Raw genomic sequence first — 18,282 nt, 5'->3', positions numbered from 1 at the left:
TGCCGGCTTCCGCAGGGCACTGGAGGGGGTCAGCAATAGTGGCGTCTCCTTCAGGGAACGAGGGTTACACAAGTAACCTAGACGTTCCCTTTCAGTCAGTCACGTTCGTCAGTGACTCAGTGACTGACGAATTGGGATCCGTATGGAAAACGCCACTATTGCTGACCCCCTCCAGTGCCCTGCGGAAGTCCCCCCACCCACATCCCGCACATAGGAGGTATCATGTGGAATTACACATATGGACTGGCCCAGGGCAGTACTACATATGGAAGTCTCTGCGGTAGACTCAACCTGCCTGGGGTGAGATCACTACACAGCAGAGATGGCAGTGAACGACTGCCAGGGAAAGACACGGGCTTACCGTGAGGGGAGCCGTACCGTGGAAGAATACACATGTGGGATCACCCGAAGGGGGAATCACTACACACGGGCACCTAGCCCAGCACAAGGGCTGACCTTGGGCATGCACACGAGTTGGGGTGAGATACTACGCAGCAGAGATGGCAGATAAATCTCTGCTAGGGAAAGCCGTATCGTGGAAGAATACACATGTGGGATCACCTGAAGGGGGAATCACTACACACGGGCACCTAGCCCAGCACAAGGGCTGACCTTGGGCATAAACACGAGTGCTGGACCTGGCGTCTGGCGCTCCGCCACGCCTGACCACCGAGGCTCTACACGGAGATTATAGAATCTCGCAAACGTGTTAGGTGTCACCCAGCCGGCAGCTCTACAGATGTCTGCTATCGAGGCACCCCGCGCCAATGCCCAAGAAGATGCCACCCCTCTCGTAGAGTGTCCTCTCACTCCGAGGGGGCACGGTAACTGTTGGGCCTGGTATGCTAAGACTATAGCCTCCACTATCCAGTGGGCAAGTCTTTGTTTGGAGACAGCCTTTCCCTTCTGCTGTCCTCCAAAGCAGACAAAAAGCTGGTATGAGGTCCTGAAGCTCTGCGTACAGTCCACATAAATGCGCAAAGCGCGATCGGGACAGAGCAGAGCAACGGCTGGGTCTGCCTCTTCCTGGGGCAGCGCTTGCAAGTTCACCACCTGATCCCTGAAAGGCGTGGTGGGAACTCTCAGGACAACGTGAGAGTCGGCCGGCTCGAATTCAAGGCACGAATCGTCGATTGAAAATGCCTGCAGGTCCCCGACCCTCTTGACCAAAGCCAATGCAGTGAGGAGCACTGTCTTTAGCAACATAAACTTAAGCTTTATTGACTGCAGAGGTTCGAAGGGCTCCTCCTTTAAGGCCGTCAGGACCGAGGGGAGATCCCAAGAGGGTACCAGGTGGGGGTGCGGAGGATTCAGCCTCCTCGCACCCCTAAGGAACCTGATGATAAAGTCGTGCTTCCCAACAGATTTGTCGCCTACTGCATCGTGATGTGCGGCGATAGCGAGGGTGGAGGGGGACAGCCTTCGCTCCAGCCCTTCTTGCAGAAAGGAGAGCACGACCGCGATCGGGCATCTACGGGGGTCTTCCCGCCGAGAACCTCCGCGTCCCATCCAGAGACCACATGTGGAGATTCCACAGGTCCGGGCGTGGGTGCCAGAGGGTGCCCCCTCTCTGAGAAAGGAGATCCTTCCTCAAAGGAATATGCCAAGTAGGGGCTGTCGCAAGGAGCATCAGTTCTGGGAACCAAGTCCGACTGGGCCAGTATGGCGCTACTAAGAGGACCTGCTCCTCGTCCTCCCTGACCTTGCACATTGTCTGTGCGAGAAGGCTCACTGGCGGAAACGCATACTTGCGTAGGCCTCGAGGCCAGCTGTGTGTCTGCGCGTCCGTGCCGAGGGTCCTCTCGGACAGGGAGTGAAACAGCTGGCAGTGGGATGTGTCCGGTGAGGCAAACAGGTCTACCTGAGCATCTCAGAAGAGTCTCCAGATCAGCTGGACTGTCTCGGGGTGGAGTCGCCATTCTCCCGGAAGGGCGGGCTGATGTGAGAGCTTGTCGGCTGCATGATTGAGCTCGCTTGGGATGTGAACAGCATGAAGCGACCTCAGATGCTTCTGACTCCAAAGGAGAAGATGGCAGGCAAATTGTGACATGCGACGGGAGCGTAGACCACCCTGGTAGTTGATGTATGCAACGGTCACAGTATTGTCCGTCCGAACCAGTACGTGCTTGTAGTGTAGCAGCAATTTGAAGCAGCGCAGCGCAGAGCAAGCCATACTGCTAGCAACTCGAGGTAATTGACATGCCACTGCAGACGAGGCCCTGTCCAGGTGCCCGATGCTGCATGCCCATTGCACATGGCACCCCAGCCTGTGGCAGAGGCATCTGTTGAGACAACAACATGCCTGGACACTTGCACTAGGGGAACTCCTGCCCTCCTGCACGGGGTGACTGGGACCCAGTGAGTGCCGCATTGCCATGACCATCTTGGGACTTTTGGAGCAGAGGTGGAGGCAGCAGGAGGGCGCCCTCGGCGATGAGCGGGCGGAGGGACTGCAGCCGGCGGCGGGGTGATGACAGCAGTGGGCCACTGAGGCAGGATGTGTCTGATCGCCTCCGTCTGCTTCTGTGCGGCGGAGAACTGCTGGGCGAAGCTCTCCACCGCATCGCCGAAGAGGCCAGCCTGGGAGATCGGGGAGTCCAGGAAACTGTGTTTGTCGGCCTCCCTCATATCTGCTAGGTTCAGCAATAGATGTTGTTCCTGGACCACCAGGGTGGACATCATCTGACTGAGGGACCGCGCTGTGACTTTCGTCCATCGCCGTGCGCAGTTCCTGCATTACCCCAGGGTCAGAACTACCCTTGTGCAGCTGCTTCAACGCCTTGGCCTGGTAGACCTGCAGGAGGGCCATGGCGTGCAGGGTGGAGGCGGCCTGTCCAGCAGCTCTGTAAGCCTTGGCCGTTAGTGCGGACGAGAACTTGCAGGCCCTGGACGGGAGGCGCGGATTACCCCGCCAGGCGGCGGCGCTTTGCGGGCAGAGCTGCATCGCAACAGCGAGCTTGACTGGGGGGATCTCCACATACCCTTTAGCCGCCCCGCCATTGAGGGCAGTGAGGACGGAAGAAGCACTAGCTCTGTTTCGGGCAGAAAAAGGTGCCCTCCAAGATCTAGTAAATTCTTCATGCACTTCCGAAAGAAAGGAACCGGAGGTGGCTGCCGGCGATTGGTCTGTGACAGCCCCAGGAACCAATCATCCAACCTTGAGCGTTCGGGAGATGGAGGTGGTTTCCATTCCATTCCATTCTCAGCAGCCCGGGAAAGCATAGCAGTCAGCTCTGGATCTGACTCGGGCAAAGCTACTCTTCCTGACGGAGGCAGCGCAGCCGAGACCTCATCTCCAGAGCCTAGCTCGTCACCCGATGCAGTGATCGACATCCTGTCATCTGCCGGAGGCCCAAATGAGACGCTAGACCTCGCCCTGTCCGGAGTCTCAGCCACATCATCACAGAACACCAGAGGGTGCGATGTGCTGGAGGAGTGAGGGACCCGCGGAGACGCACTCGATGGGGAAGCCCTCACTGTGATCCTCAGATTGCACTGGCCATATGCCGAAGTAGTCCTCCGCTGTTGGGAGGAACTAGAACGGGGCATGGGGAGGGGGACTCCCCCTCGTTTAATGAAGAGGAGCCTCGATCGCAACATCGCGATGGTCATGTCCCCGTAATGAGAACATGAGTCATCCACGAGCGCATCCTCAGCGTGCTCAACGCCCAGGCACGAAATGCAGCGTTCGTGACCATCAGATGGAGCCAGGAAGCGACCACACCCAGAAACACACTCGTGGAGCTCTTTTAGATTTGCTCTTTTAGATAGCAAAAGTGTTGAATCGCCCAGGAGAGGTCGCAGCGCAACCACAGTTTGAGGAGCTGCAGCACACAGTCCAAACACCAACAGCAGCACTGGACCAGCAACCCCCGCTGATGCGCCGTAACACCAACACTGCAGAACGCTGTGTTGTAGACACATGCTCAGTAACCAGACCAGCTGAAAGGCTCGGCTCCGAAGCGAAAAGCTGAATGTGCGTCTACACGCGCTCTCCTTATATTCCCATGCTGCGGGGCGGGGTGTGCGACGCAAAGATCGCACGCCAACACTTATTGGCTTGTTTTGTTAACACTCGAAGGTGATTGGTCTCTCTAGCGAGGATCCCAATTCGTCAGTCACTACTGACGTAATGTCGAACGTGACTGATTGAAAGGGAACTACGTAATGCTGCCTCAGAATTGTTGTGCATGTATGTGACACTCACCGGCTGAAAGGCACGGTGTGACATTGCAGGACCGGTAGACGGCTCTCTTCCCAGTGCAGTAGCGGCCGTTGTTTCGGGGTGGAGGGTTATTACAGAGACGATGTGCAAACTGGACGCCACCGCCACATGTACGAGAACAGGAACCCCATGGACCCCAGGAGCTCCAGCTGCCATGATTCGATGTCTGTGACATAACAGAGATAATCAGAAATCAAATGATGAAGAGCAGACTGAATACACACTGAATCACGTCTGAGGAATTCACTGACATGAATGGGCTGAACTGTGGTTTTATGTGAAGGCGTGTGCACATCCATTCACCGACCTACAATAAACAAGCTCTGAGCCAAAATGAGTTTGAGACCTGAACGCTGGACATTCAGAGAGAGGAAGGGTGTGTGTGAGTGTAATAGAAACACAAACTGCGACAAACAAACATGCAAGCATGAAGAAGGCTCGAACAAGAGAAACATTCTTCATCGGGACTAAAACAAGTCTCTAAAGCACTTAATGACCTCTGAGATGTCGATAAAAATACCCTGCTAGACGAGAGGATGGGAAATTCCTGCCGGTTAAATGTGTTTGATACTAATCTAGTTAAATCAGAACAGTGAGACACAGAAGGATAACAGTCTGAGCTGCTGACAGGGAACATTCTGGAAAGGTTCTCTCAAAGTTATGAACAGTAATGTTAATAGAACGTTACATTCAAATTTATCTGGTCTTTAATAATGTTCTCCAAATGTTAGCACAAAATATATTATTTATACGTCGTTCATGGAATGTTTTTATGCACCAAGAGCTTGTAACACTCCAAAGAGAAAGGAAAATTTTAAATCGCATCATATGAACCCTTTAAATGTTGAATGTTCATCCCACTGTTTTTTTAAACGTTACTACTTGTTTCAGAACATTCAATAAAACTGAATGTTCCCCTAATGTTTCCATAACCAAGAATTTTTTTAAACATAAAAAAAAGACATTTTAAATGTTTATAGAATGTTTTCATAACTTAAAGGGAACGTTAGAAAAACGTTCTTAGAACAATGTCTCTCCTCCACAGCAGTGCTGAATCACAAAAACAGTGCTAAATATAAATAAAACGCCAGTTTGGGGTCAGTAAGATTATTATTTTTTTTAAAGAAATTTTTACTTATCAAAATCACATTAAATTGACACAAAGTGACAGTAAAGACATTTATAATGTTAAAACAATTACTATTTCAAATAAATGCTGTTCTTTTGAACTTTCTATTCATCCAAGAATCCTGAAAAATAAAATGTATCATGGCACAAAATATGAAGCAGCAAAACTGTTTTCAACATTGCTAATAATCAGAAATGATTGCTTGAGCAGAAAATCAGCATATTAGAATGATTTCTGAAGGATCGTGTGACACTAAAGGCTAGAGTAATGATGCTGAAAATTCAGCTTTGATTACATGAATAAATTACATTTTGCAATATATTCACATAGAAAACACTTATTTGAAATGGTAATAATGTGTGTGTGTGTGTGTGTGTGTGTGTGAGAGTGAGAGAGAGAGAAAGAGAGAGAGCGAGCACAAAGTGAAGACCCTACTCTTAAAAGCACTCTTTTATTTCCTTCTTAGACATCCAACCAATCACATTCTTCAAAAGACTGTGTCATAGCTAGCAATGGGGTCAGCCCCGCCTCCTCACTAAGATAAAAGTTTTTGTCTTTTCCTCTCTCAGAGTTGCTCTCAGATTGGTCCTGGATCACTTTTAAGCTTAGACTACTAGTAAGAAACTTTTAAGCTAAATTAGGAGCTCTCTGAGAGGATTCTTAGAATCTTTAAGAATACGGGCCCTGATGTTTATTATGTGAAGGAGACAGCGGTGAGAAAGATCAATTCTGTGAAACTCAGAGAAACACTGCAAACCTGGGCTCGTATTTACAAAACATCTTAAGGCTAAAAGTAGCTTGTAACTCGTAAAAATCTTTAAAATAATGAGTTCTCCTAAATTTAGAACTCCTTCATTTTTGCTTTAAGAGTATTTCACAAAGCGTTTTAGCACTAAAACTAGCTCCTAAATCTGTGAAACGTTAGGAGCAGTGAAGAGGACTCCTAAGTCACTAAGACCAAACCACAAACTGTCCTAAAATGGCAGTTGCTAGCAATCTGCCTCGGAACGTAAACGTTTTAGAAACATTTAACGATAATGTGATTTTAAAAAGGTATCGCCTTTGGTTTTGGAGGTTATCCCAACTTCAAATTTTCCTTTGATTATATGCTTGTTTTCATTAACCAATTGGGCAAGAAGTCACAGCTGTTCTTGAGTCCAGTTTGGTTTTCTTTTTTGTTTGCATATCTTACTATCAGCCATGATTATTCTACTGTTTATATGCATATTCGCTAATTTTTTACAAGAAGCATACAGGCTGACAATTAGCTGAACATACATATATATATATATTATATTGTTTAATTAGTGTCACTTAGCCTGCATTTTAAAATCTTTATTTGAATGAGGCAATTAACATTTTTATTTTTAAACCTTTATTTGAATATGGCAACATAATATCGCGCTCTACAATATTTCTATGAATAAATCTCTGAAAGAGACTATCGGCCAATCACTGTGTGCATAAGCATGCTGACATCATCCATAGCAACGAGGTCAACCCCGCCCTTACTCAGCTTAAGACTTCTCTCTATTCCTTAGTAAAAGTTTGTCTCAGCAGCTTTGTGAATAGGTTTTAAAAGAAAACTCTTAACTAAAAACTTTTAGTTTATTTGAATGAGGCAATTAACATTTTTATTTTTAAACCTTTATTTGAATATGGCAACATAATATCGCGCTCTACAATATTTCTATGAATAAATCTCTGAAAGAGACTATCGGCCAATCACTGTGTGCATAAGCATGCTGACATCATCCATAGCAACGAGGTCAACCCCGCCCTTACTCAGCTTAAGACTTCTCTCTATTCCTTAGTAAAAGTTTGTCTCAGCAGCTTTGTGAATAGGTTTTAAAAGAAAACTCTTAACTAAAAACTTTTAGTGCTATTTAGGAGAACTCTTAGTTGTAAGATAAAATGTTTGGTGAATACGGGCCCAGGTGCGTTAAGAAAATGGGTGCGATCCAAATGGACAAATGAGAGCAAGTTGTTTAAAGGCACAACAGGACGAACATCTCTAATGTCCTTGGCCAACTAGCTTCCTCAGAAAGACTAGGTTGGATGACTATGTAATGAAGTTTAACTGGTGAGCAGAATGAATATGATTACTATGATGACTATGACGGGGTATATACAGGAATCATGGAGTTAAATTTAATACCTTTTAAAGGGGGCATTATGCAAATATTTCCACATAGTGAGGTAGATATGTGGGGGCGTGTTAGAACGAGTCATTTTAGGGGGGCGTGGCAGAGTCTTAACTTTAGTCTTTGCAACTTCAGGGATCTTATCTATGCACAATCAGCTTGTAACACTCCAAAGAGAAAGGAAAACTTGAAATCGCATCATATGACCCCTTTAATACCTTTTTTAAGACTCTTTCCATACATTTTAAGACCTCATCGCCACTCCAAGTTTTAACCGGTTACATCGGCGACACTTTAACTTACATTTATATATATTGATTGTAAGACAGCACAACTATACAGACTTACTTTGTGATAACTCCTTGTCAATACAACATAATTCAGAAGGGGGGAACAAAGCACAAGATAATTAATTGAGTGACTAACCAATGCAACCCAAGAAATAAGAATTAGACCAATAAATAAAACAACTGACAAAACTTATTGAGGAGGGGAAATAAAGCTCTCCGAGCTAACGGGCCAATGAGTTCACACAGTATATTCAAAAGATGTATTTGTCACAAAACTTTCTGCAAACCATAGCTGTTTTGTGGAACACTGCTCATGACAAACATCTGACTGAACAGACAGTTTACCTGTGATTACGAAGTGCTTGATTTGATGCAGACTTGACAGAGAGTACTGCACCTGATTGTGTCTGAACGATCATGGAAGGTAAAATAATGATCACAACTATTACATCATTTTAATTGTGCATCCCAAGCCCATGCTAGTAAAAAAAAAAAAAAACAGCCGAAATTAGCGCAATTACCATGTCCCAAATATAAAAATGTAATTTCCATCCCTAAAATACATATTTTACAGTCACTGTTATGCACATTTATCATAAACACAGCTCAAATGCTTCCTACTAGTGTGGCCCAAAACATTTAGCACAATTTTATTACAGGTAGAATGCAAAATGTTTCAGTACAAGCATTTCAACCAAATGTAATTTATGCAATATTTCAAACCTTTAAGCCACTGGGGAAAATCAACCCATGGCAACAGTTTAAAAGCAGCCCAATTTTGTGGACAAAACAACAACAACAACCCTGCATCCAACACGAGCTGCAGAAGTCAGATTTGACTGATCACAGGTCAAAAGTAAGGAGCGGATGGGAGCATGCAGTAATGGTCGCAACAGCGCAGTCAGTCAGTGAGCGCCGTAACAGATGACATCAAAACTTGCGGGATTCCATAAATAAACTACACAGAACCCCACTATTTGGACAAATATACATAATGAAAAGATGATACAAAATTTAATACCTTGGAAAATGGCATTTAAGACGTTTTAATACTTTTTAAAGGCCTTAATACATAAATGTCAACAATTCTGTGTTTTTCTGTCAATATGGGGTGCTGTGTGTACATTAATGAGGAAAAAAAATTAACTTAAATGATTTTAGCAAATGGCTGCAATATAACAAAGAGTGAAAAATTTAAGGGGGTCTGAATACTTTCCGTACCCACTGTATATATATATATATATATATATATGTGTGTGTGTGTGTGTGTGTCTGTGTATGTGTATTAATAAAAATTTGCTTAAAAAAAATAGTTTTAACATGAAAACGTTTTAGAAATATTTTTTTAAATACAAAAAAAATAAAAAAAATGACAAAGCACATATAATCACTTAAAATCAAACTAAAATAAAAATAAAACCAACCTGATTATAAAATATTGCCAAAATATGAATTGATTCCAAATATTACATATATCTAATATTTTGTATTTAGGAACAGACACAAAACTAAAACTAAAACTGAAATAAATAAATAAAAAAAATAAATAAAACTATTTAGAAATATTAAAACATGATCCAAATGACAAAAGCAGCACACAACAAAAGTAAGCACACAACAAAATGACTAAAACATTTATAGAAATATAAAAATGTACTACATAAAAATAAAAGCTAATTCGAATTATTAATAAAAACTATTATAATATATAAACAATACTAAAATAACACTGGACCAGCTCAAAATCAACACTGATCAACATAAAACAGCATGGGAATTAAACTAGTCAACATGAAATGCAATTTCCAATTTGTTTTACTAATATAATGTGACCTGATTCAAAGTGAAAAAGGTTATTCAACAAGAAAAATCTATATTGTGGGACTTGATTTTTTCAAAAGATGATAAATAAGAGGAACTGATGACATCGAAAAGAAGTTGAAATGAAAGTCATTTCAGAGGCATTAAGATTAAAGATTATGAAGACAAACAAGTAATTTGTTAATTTCGCATCAATCTTAATCTCTGCTCTTACCGAGTAGTGTCTCTTTCGGGTTTTGTCCACACATTTCCCCTGAAGACAGATCCGTCCCTTCCCACACGGCGTTCCTTCCACAGCTGGGAGTTTCTTGGTCAGACACACCATCTGTCCCTTCCTGATGATGGCACACCACAGACGAGCACACACGTCCATCCCAGGACAAACAGTGTACTCCGGCCCAAAGGCCAAATGGCACTGCTGAACCGCGTCATAACTCTGACCCGGCAACTCCTCCGGACCCAAGAGAGGCAGACGAGGAGTGTCCAACAGACACTCAGCTACACACACAAACCACAAGAGCAATATGTCAGGATGATTATGGAGAAATTGTGTGCAAAATGTTGATTTTCTGTATATGCACAGTACTTATCCCAAACGCATAGTTTGGCATCAGTACGATTTTTTAAAGGGGTCCATAAAGTTGCAAAGTCTCAAACCCAAATAGATCTTTTTTATAAAAGTTAAGACTGGTCCACACCCTCCTAAAATGCCATGTTCAAACACGCCCCTACATGTCTACGTCACGATGTGGGAAGATTTGCATAACGCCGCCCAAATGTTCACACAAAGAAAGAAGGCATAACTTTATTGTTGCTGCCACCGCCGCCACCATGTTGTGAAGACGCTGTGGGTTTCGTTGCAAAAGCAAAAACTACTTTGTTTTGTCTTCCAAAAGAGGACACAACTAGAAATCAGTGGTTAAGTTGTATTTACAACACTGTTCCAGAACACTGCAACCCAAATATTCAGATGTGTACAGTGCATTTTATGGAGGACTGTTTCCTGATCCTGGTAGAGTAGACTACAATGCCGGCTGTTCTGACTCACAGACTGTAAGTACGTTTTTATATTTAAAGAATTTGCCACTGACGATTCAAACGCAAGTTTTGAGCAGTGTAGAGTAGCGCTTGTTGTTTGTCATTTCTCCGATCACAAATGCAGACATGGTTTTATGTTTACGCAGCGCAACGCGTAAAAAGACAGAATAAGTCATTATAATCCGTAATTATGTCCCCACTGGATGCAACAAATGCCTCGTTTATAATGGGTTTTGTCTCGTCGCTCCGGGACACGGCATCACAGTATGATAAGAGGCGAATCATTTCCGTCACACGCTTTCGGTATTCACATGGTATTCAGCCAATCACAACGCACTGGATAGCTGGCCAATCAGAGCACATCTCGCTTTTCAGACCGATGAGCTTTGTAAAAATCGACGCGTTTCAGAAAGGCTGGGCATAGAGGAGAAACAATAATGTACAGTATGTGGAAAATAATGTGTTTTTTGAACCTTAAACCACATAAACACATTTCATTACACCAAATACACAAAATAATGATCTTTGTTTTGAAAGAAGTCTCTTCTGCTCACCAAGACTGCTTTTATTTGATCAAAATATAGTAAAAAAGTGAAATATTATTACAATTAAAATTAGCTATGTTCTATGTGAATATATTGTAAAATCTAATTTATTCCTGTGATCAAAGCTGAATTTTCAGCATCATTACTCCAGTCTTCATTGTCACATGATCCTTCAGAAATCATTCTAATATATTGATTTGCTGCTCAAGAAACATTTCTGATTATTATAAATGTCTTTGACATCACTTTTGATCAATTTAATGCAGCCTTGATGAATAAAAGTATTCATTTCTTTTTTTATTTCTTTTTTTCTTACTATTTTAGATCAAAACATTGCAAAAGCTGCTTAAGAAAATCATCACTTTTGATCAATTTAATGCAGCCTTGATGAATAAAAGTATTAATTTCTTTTTCTTTCTTTTTTTCTTACTATTTTAGATCAAAACATTGCAAAAGCTGCTTAAGAAAAGTTGACAGCAATATTATATGTGTGCAGATGTCTTTATTTTTTCTATTTCTATTTATTTTTTCCACATAGTCAATAAACTCTTTTCTATGCCTGGTTACAAAATGTCCAATAACAATATACTTTTTCCAACAAGTCATGGACTTTTATTTTTTAACCCTCTGTTATTGTTTATTTGGGAGTCACACTTTATTTGTTCGCGGTCAAAAGTTACACCTGAATTTTAACTTTTTTTTATTTTCAGTGAAACCAATGTAATATACTTTTGTTCAATAATATTTTTTCTTTTTGTATTTTGAGATACTTTCATGGTACTATTTAATATTTATGCAATTATTCCATTACAAATAGATCAATTTTTACCAATGAAAATAATAATAAAAACAAATTATAATATTTTCAATTATGGCAGTATTTCATGTTAAAATAGAGACAATGCCTTTATAATCCAATTTTTGAAGGCAGATTAGTGCCATTTGGTGGGAGTAAAAAAAGAAATAAAACGTATGTAATTCCATGGTTTAGCCACTAGATTCCTATAGAGCTCTATATAAAAGGCTTATAAATTCTCAAGTTGTTTTAGACAAATACCTTTTTTTTTTAAGTTGTGGATTTGGATTTATATTTGGACATTCTTAAAGACAACTTTTTGTAAATGTTGGTTTGAAATGTCAGTTTTTCTATTAATTTTACTACAGTCAAACCTGAACACAAAGAAAGACATTTTATTACACATAACATCAAAGTTCAACAAAAATTAAAAAAATATGAACAGGACTGCTTTATCAGAGCTTAATCAATCTGATTTCAACCTCTTATTTGAATCTTCTGACTCAATTTTGCCATACTATTGCCACACCAGTTCATAATCGTGTATAATAGCGTTGTGTGTGTATGTGTATGTGTCTGTGAGTGTGTGTAAGTGAGCATGTGTTTGAGTGTGTGTCTGTTATATACTCTTGATGTTTTAGAGTGTAACCTTTTCCTTGGTGACTGTGTTTTAACTGCATTGTGGCTAAATTATTGATTTTATTTCAAGTATTTGCAAAAACATGCTTTGTGTTACAGTCACACTAATTCATATATGTAACCCTGGACCACAAAACCAGTCTTAAGTCGCTGGGGTATATTTGTAGCAATAGCCAAAAATACATTGTATGGGTCAAAATTATTGATTTTTCTTTTATGGCAAAAATCATTAGGATATTAAGTAAAGATCATGTTCCATGAAGATATTTTGTAAATTTCCTCCTGTAATTAAAACTTAATTTTTGATTAGTAATATGCATTGCTAAGAACTTCATTTGGACAACTTTAAATAGGCGATTTTCTCAATATTTAGATTTTTTTTGCACCCTCAGATTCCAGAATTTCAAATTGTATCTCGGCCAAATATTGTCCTATCCTAACAAACCATACATCAACGGAAAACTTATTTATTCAGCTTTCAGATGATGTATAAATCTGAACTATCAATCAACTAAATTCTGCATTTTGTTTGCAATTGTAAATTAAAATAAGTTTAAATTATTTTAAAACCTTTTTTAAATACAAAAACTAATAAAAAGACCACAGCACATAACAAAATGTCTAATATGACTGGTTTACCAAATTAAAAGAAAAACTGTAAAATATTAATAAAGTAAAAATGTTTATAAAAAAAGTTACATAAATTCAAATTATGAATATGAACTATGACAGTATATAAATACTAAATTGATACTCGACCAGCTCACTATAAACACTGACTAACATAAACCAGAATGGAAATTAAACTAGTCAACATGAAATGCAATTTGCGACCCATTTTGCTATAATGTGGCATGATTTCAACATTATTGCTGCTTAAACATCAAAAACAAGCAGTATCATAAAACAGTCTTGAATCTGATCCTATCAAATTGAAATTAGCCTTATAATCATTACCAAATAATGTTGCAACATTTTTGAGAAAAGCAACATCAAATTGATGTGATCAAACACGATTGCTTCTCACCGTTGCCATCATCGAAGAAGTCTGTGATGGTGGCAGACGTGCAGCGGCTCCAGGGTTTGGATGCGTCGATGGAGGTCAGGATGGACGACATTAGCCGCTTGTCTTCAGTGGAGCCGAATCGCTCCACGCAGAACTTGGAGTCGTCATGTGACAGACCCAGTAGATGCCCTGCACACAGGAAGTGATTTCATCAGCTTGTGTGAGAGTGCACATAGATGTTTATTCGTGTGTGTGTGTTTACCAATCTCATGTGCCACAGTGAAGGCGGCGTGCAGCCCGTCATCCTCAATGATGGCACAGCTCCTCTCCGGTGAACACACGGTTCCCACGTCAGCCATGCCGAGAGTGTCACACGAGTGATGACCGCACAGATCCTGCACACATCAGCATCAACATGAGACACCAGACCCATTGCTCACACGTGCCTGCATCCACACCATCACAAACAGCGTTAATTTAGTATTATTTATAGTGTTTATTCATATTTTTAAATTAGCTTTTATTTTTCTATTTTCCGTTTTTTTTGCTTTGAGTTTAATTTTTACTAATTGTGTTATTAGCTTTTGCAATTTTTATTTATTTATTTATTTTTTTGCCATTTAGGTTTATCTTATTATTTCATGTATCTAATTATCGGGTTGATACAGTGAGCATCAGTGGTGGAACTGCTAACGAAAATAGTTTGTTGTTAATTCATTCATTTCAATTAAGTTAATTGAAATAAAGCTGAATAAAATAATAATAATAAAAATAAATTTGAAAAACTTTCTAAATGTATGTTGAAGTATGAAAATTAGTACAACTAAAACAGACAAACAAAACATATTTAAATCAATTAATTTATGTTGAAGTACTACAATTACTAAAATGAAATAGACAAATAAAATGGCAACTGGTTAGCATGCTAAACTAACTAGCATAAGTAAAAAAAAACACAGGCATGGTGTACTTCGGTGAGGTATTTCTCGTTAATGGTAATCTGTTCAGTCATTTCTGTGCAGCTCGGTCCAAATACCATCTGATCAGATTTTCAACAAAATTGGACATATTTTGTAGGAGGAGTAGCGAAACATTACTTCAATATGGTTGAAGGGCACATTAATGTAGAATGGCAAATGACAGGTCGCCAGAATCAGCATAACCCATGGAATGAAAGAATATAAAAATTTGGACAATGTTTTCAAAAGTTATAAGCATTTTTGTATCTTGGGAACACTAGGTGGCGCTGTGTTCCAACTTCTAAGGTACCTCCGGGACGTGCGGTCAATGATCCCAACCAATTTTTGTGCCGATATGTCAAATTGTTTAAAAGATATTGCAATTTATGACAAATCTCAAAATGGTGGACACTTCAGCCAATCCTAGCTAAAGGAATGCATAGACACCAAGATCATGATTTCTTTACTAACTGTTCAAAGGTTATTGGCAAAAATAGCCATTTTTTTGTATCTCATAATCCATAGGTGGCACTGTTGCCAAATTGGGCATGGACCCTCAGATCATGGTGTTGATGAAGCGAATTAGCATATTCCATATTATGATTGATCACAGTTTGGCTGAGATACAGTCTCTGAACCAATTTTGGGTCAACATCGCCAAGTTCACAACATAATAACTTTTAATCAAAGCTGAATATCAAAATTCTGTTCAGTAATTTCTGTGCGGCTCAGTTCAAAGATCATCCCTGCCAATTTTGGGAAGAATTGGACAAATTTTGAAGGAGGAGTAGCGAGTCTTCATGTAAACTATTGAATGTGTTTAGCATGAGGAGAGTAATCAGATTAACTAATTAAATCAGAATAACTATTAATTTCATTTTTCTAGAACAGAGGTTTGAAAAGATATACAGTAATTGTTTGAAAAGTGAATTTTTGAACTGGTGGTGGCGCTATAGAGATGGTCCTAGAGACCCCAAAGGTCAGCTCACTATTAAGGACCACCACTACAAGTGTGCCAATTTTCATAAATTTCCTGTGTTCCATTCATAGAGCTGCCATTGACTCTCATTGGGGAGGAATAATAATAACAAGAATACATACAAACGCGATAGGGGTTACGCCCCTTCGGGGCTTGGCCTCTAATTAATACATTTTGTAATAAAATATAAATTATACTAAAAAACTTTGGTAAGCAATTTTGAGGAAAATGTTCAGTTTTAGTTTTTATTTCTTTCCCATTATTAATTTTAGTGCTTCAATTTAAATTTAATTTAGTTATTTTCCTAGGCAATATTTCAAATTTTTGTTAAAGGTTTTTCCATCTTATATTTATATTTTATTTCAGATTTATTTAAATAAATTTTTAAATTAACAATAATTTGTTTTTATTAATCCCGGCTCAAAAAAAAGAAAGAAGATGTTTACATTTATTTATTTAGCAGATGCTTTTATGTAAAACTCATCACAGAGCTGACAATATTCATAATATTCAACAATGTTTGTTAGATTAGATTAGAATAGATTTGATTACAAATCAAAGCATTATCAAATTAGGCCAAATATTTAATAAATTTACAAGAATAATGGATGGCAGACATCCCGAATCTGTGGAAATCTGTACAGATTCTGTGGAGGTCTGGAAATATGAACTGATTATTTCAGAGAATGAAAGCAAAGCCAAATATTATTTCTACTTGGCTTTTTGAATGTCTTCTGAACTGATGCCACTAACCTGAAAATCTCAAATCAAGTCATTTTTCTTTTTCTTTTTTAGTTCTACTATTTATACTTGAATGAGCTTTTATTTGTATATTTTTAGGCCTGATTTGATTTTTTTTTTAAGTTTTAGAAATTTTGTCATGCACTTGTCATTATTCGTTATTTGAATATTTTTATTTAGCTTTCATTTAATTTATTTTTATTTTGGTTTTAGTAACTTTGTAACTCATTTCATTTCAGTTAATTGCCAAGACAACATTTCAAATTTTTAAGTTGATGTTTTTCGTCTAATATTTATCTTTCCTTTTATTTCAGCTTTATTTCAATTAACGAAAACAATTAACATAAACAATAACACCAATGGTGCTCACTTTATCAAATTGGTATTTGGAAACAATGAGACCAATGAAAAGACACAAAGCTGTCAATATGCTGTGAATCTGTCTGAAAATGTTTTCAATGAGTATTTTGACTGTAGTTTAACTACTTTATGAATAATTAGCAGTTTCAGAGCAACAGCATCAGCAGCACAGACCTTCACTGGACGTCCTGAACACGTTTTCATGTTTATTGTCAGACGTGATTGACCATCAATCCTCACAGACAGACACGCAAATGCTCTCAAACACAGTCAGACAGGCTGATCTTTGCTGGTTCAGTGCGAGCGCATGGAAACAGCCTGGACTGAAAGCGGCTCTTCACACTCTCACATTTATAAAAGCAACACAGTAAACAGCTTGAGAACGAGTTTAGCTCATGACCTCAGCGGAGCGCATGTGTAATGTGTAATCAGGTGAGAGCCTGAGCTCACGCATCTACAGCTCACGTTCCCATACTCCTATAGAAATGACCGATGACTGATCATTCTTACAGCTTTCGCTCTTTTCTCTTATTCTTAGTAGATTTATACATGTTCGGCAGTGAATGTGAGTGTCTGCATTGTGCAAAAACCACCGCCATGATGCTTGAAACATCTGGATGGTTGCTAGGACGTATTGCACAGAAAAACACCACTCACATTTTCTTCAGAACCTTTAAAAAGCAAGTTGAGTTTCCACAGAAATGAATAGAGCAACTTGATGTGAACAGATATTCTGAGGAATTCCTGCCTGAGGGAAATATTTCGGCCAAAGGACGAGCTGGAAAAAGAGGGAAATATTGAGGGAAAATTACAATTACAGATCACACGGAGAGATGCATGCTGCACCGCAAAAAAAAAAAAAAAAAATCCTGTTAGCATTGACACATTGTTTTATTTTTCTTATTTTAAACACAACAGTTTTGTTGGATTTAGGAGTAAATTCGACATGCAATGAAAATTCACTAATTTTCTAAATGCATGATAGGTCTTATTGTGAACAATCATTCATGCACATTTCATTTTTAAACAATGTTTTGACCTAGTACTGTTTAATCAAATTGTCATAACTGGATCTTCCAGTAAAAAGACAGACTTATCTCTGGCGACATATGCAGGACTTGAGATACATACACTAAATAATAGAAATACCATTTTAAGGATTTACTTGAAATAAATAAACTTGAACTAAAATTAGAATGAAAACAAAATGTATAAATAAAATCTAATTCAAAATATTAACAAAAACTATAAAAGTATATTAATAATACTAAAAGGACTGGAACCAAGCTACATATTTATTTATTTATTTTTGATAATCCATACATCAGACGTTGAATGTATGCCACATCAAAACATGGAACTTGAGATTATCTCAATTTAAAAAACAAAACAAAACAAATAAATAAATAAATAAGTAAAAATGCAAAAACTGAAGAAAAAAAAACTTTTCACAGATATTCTCTGCAAACGGTCTTATAATCATAATCAATGTTTCGATGCATTTACTGGAAAACAAAAGGCTTTTTGCACTAAGAAACGATCCCAAGAGTTATGAGGTGCTCACAGGTCAGTCCAGAACATCGACTCACATGCAAACGCAGACAAACACA

The 18,282-nt window shown here is 39.4% G+C and overlaps 1 protein-coding gene across 1 annotated transcript in view; it reads right to left on the bottom strand.

The window, feature by feature from the left end:
* The window catches only part of adamts5 (ADAM metallopeptidase with thrombospondin type 1 motif, 5 (aggrecanase-2)), a 58,010-nt gene that overhangs the window by 9,984 nt on the left and 29,744 nt on the right, over positions 1-18,282 (bottom strand). Inside the window, exons 2-5 of the mRNA XM_016240613.1 lie at positions 13,896-14,028; positions 13,655-13,822; positions 9,824-10,107; positions 4,208-4,391 (exon numbers count right to left, since the gene is read on the bottom strand). Coding sequence (XP_016096099.1) covers positions 4,208-4,391; positions 9,824-10,107; positions 13,655-13,822; positions 13,896-14,028 — 769 coding nt within the window. The remainder of the gene's footprint in view (positions 1-4,207; positions 4,392-9,823; positions 10,108-13,654; positions 13,823-13,895; positions 14,029-18,282) is intronic.

The sequence above is a fragment of the Sinocyclocheilus grahami genome, unplaced genomic scaffold (genome assembly GCF_001515645.1).
Source record: "Sinocyclocheilus grahami isolate Dianchi unplaced genomic scaffold, SAMN03320097.WGS_v1.1 scaffold595.1, whole genome shotgun sequence".
NCBI classification, from domain to species: domain Eukaryota; kingdom Metazoa; phylum Chordata; class Actinopteri; order Cypriniformes; family Cyprinidae; genus Sinocyclocheilus; species Sinocyclocheilus grahami.
The sequence above is the reverse complement of the archived record's forward strand: the minus strand, read 5'-3'. Positions and strand labels throughout refer to the sequence as shown.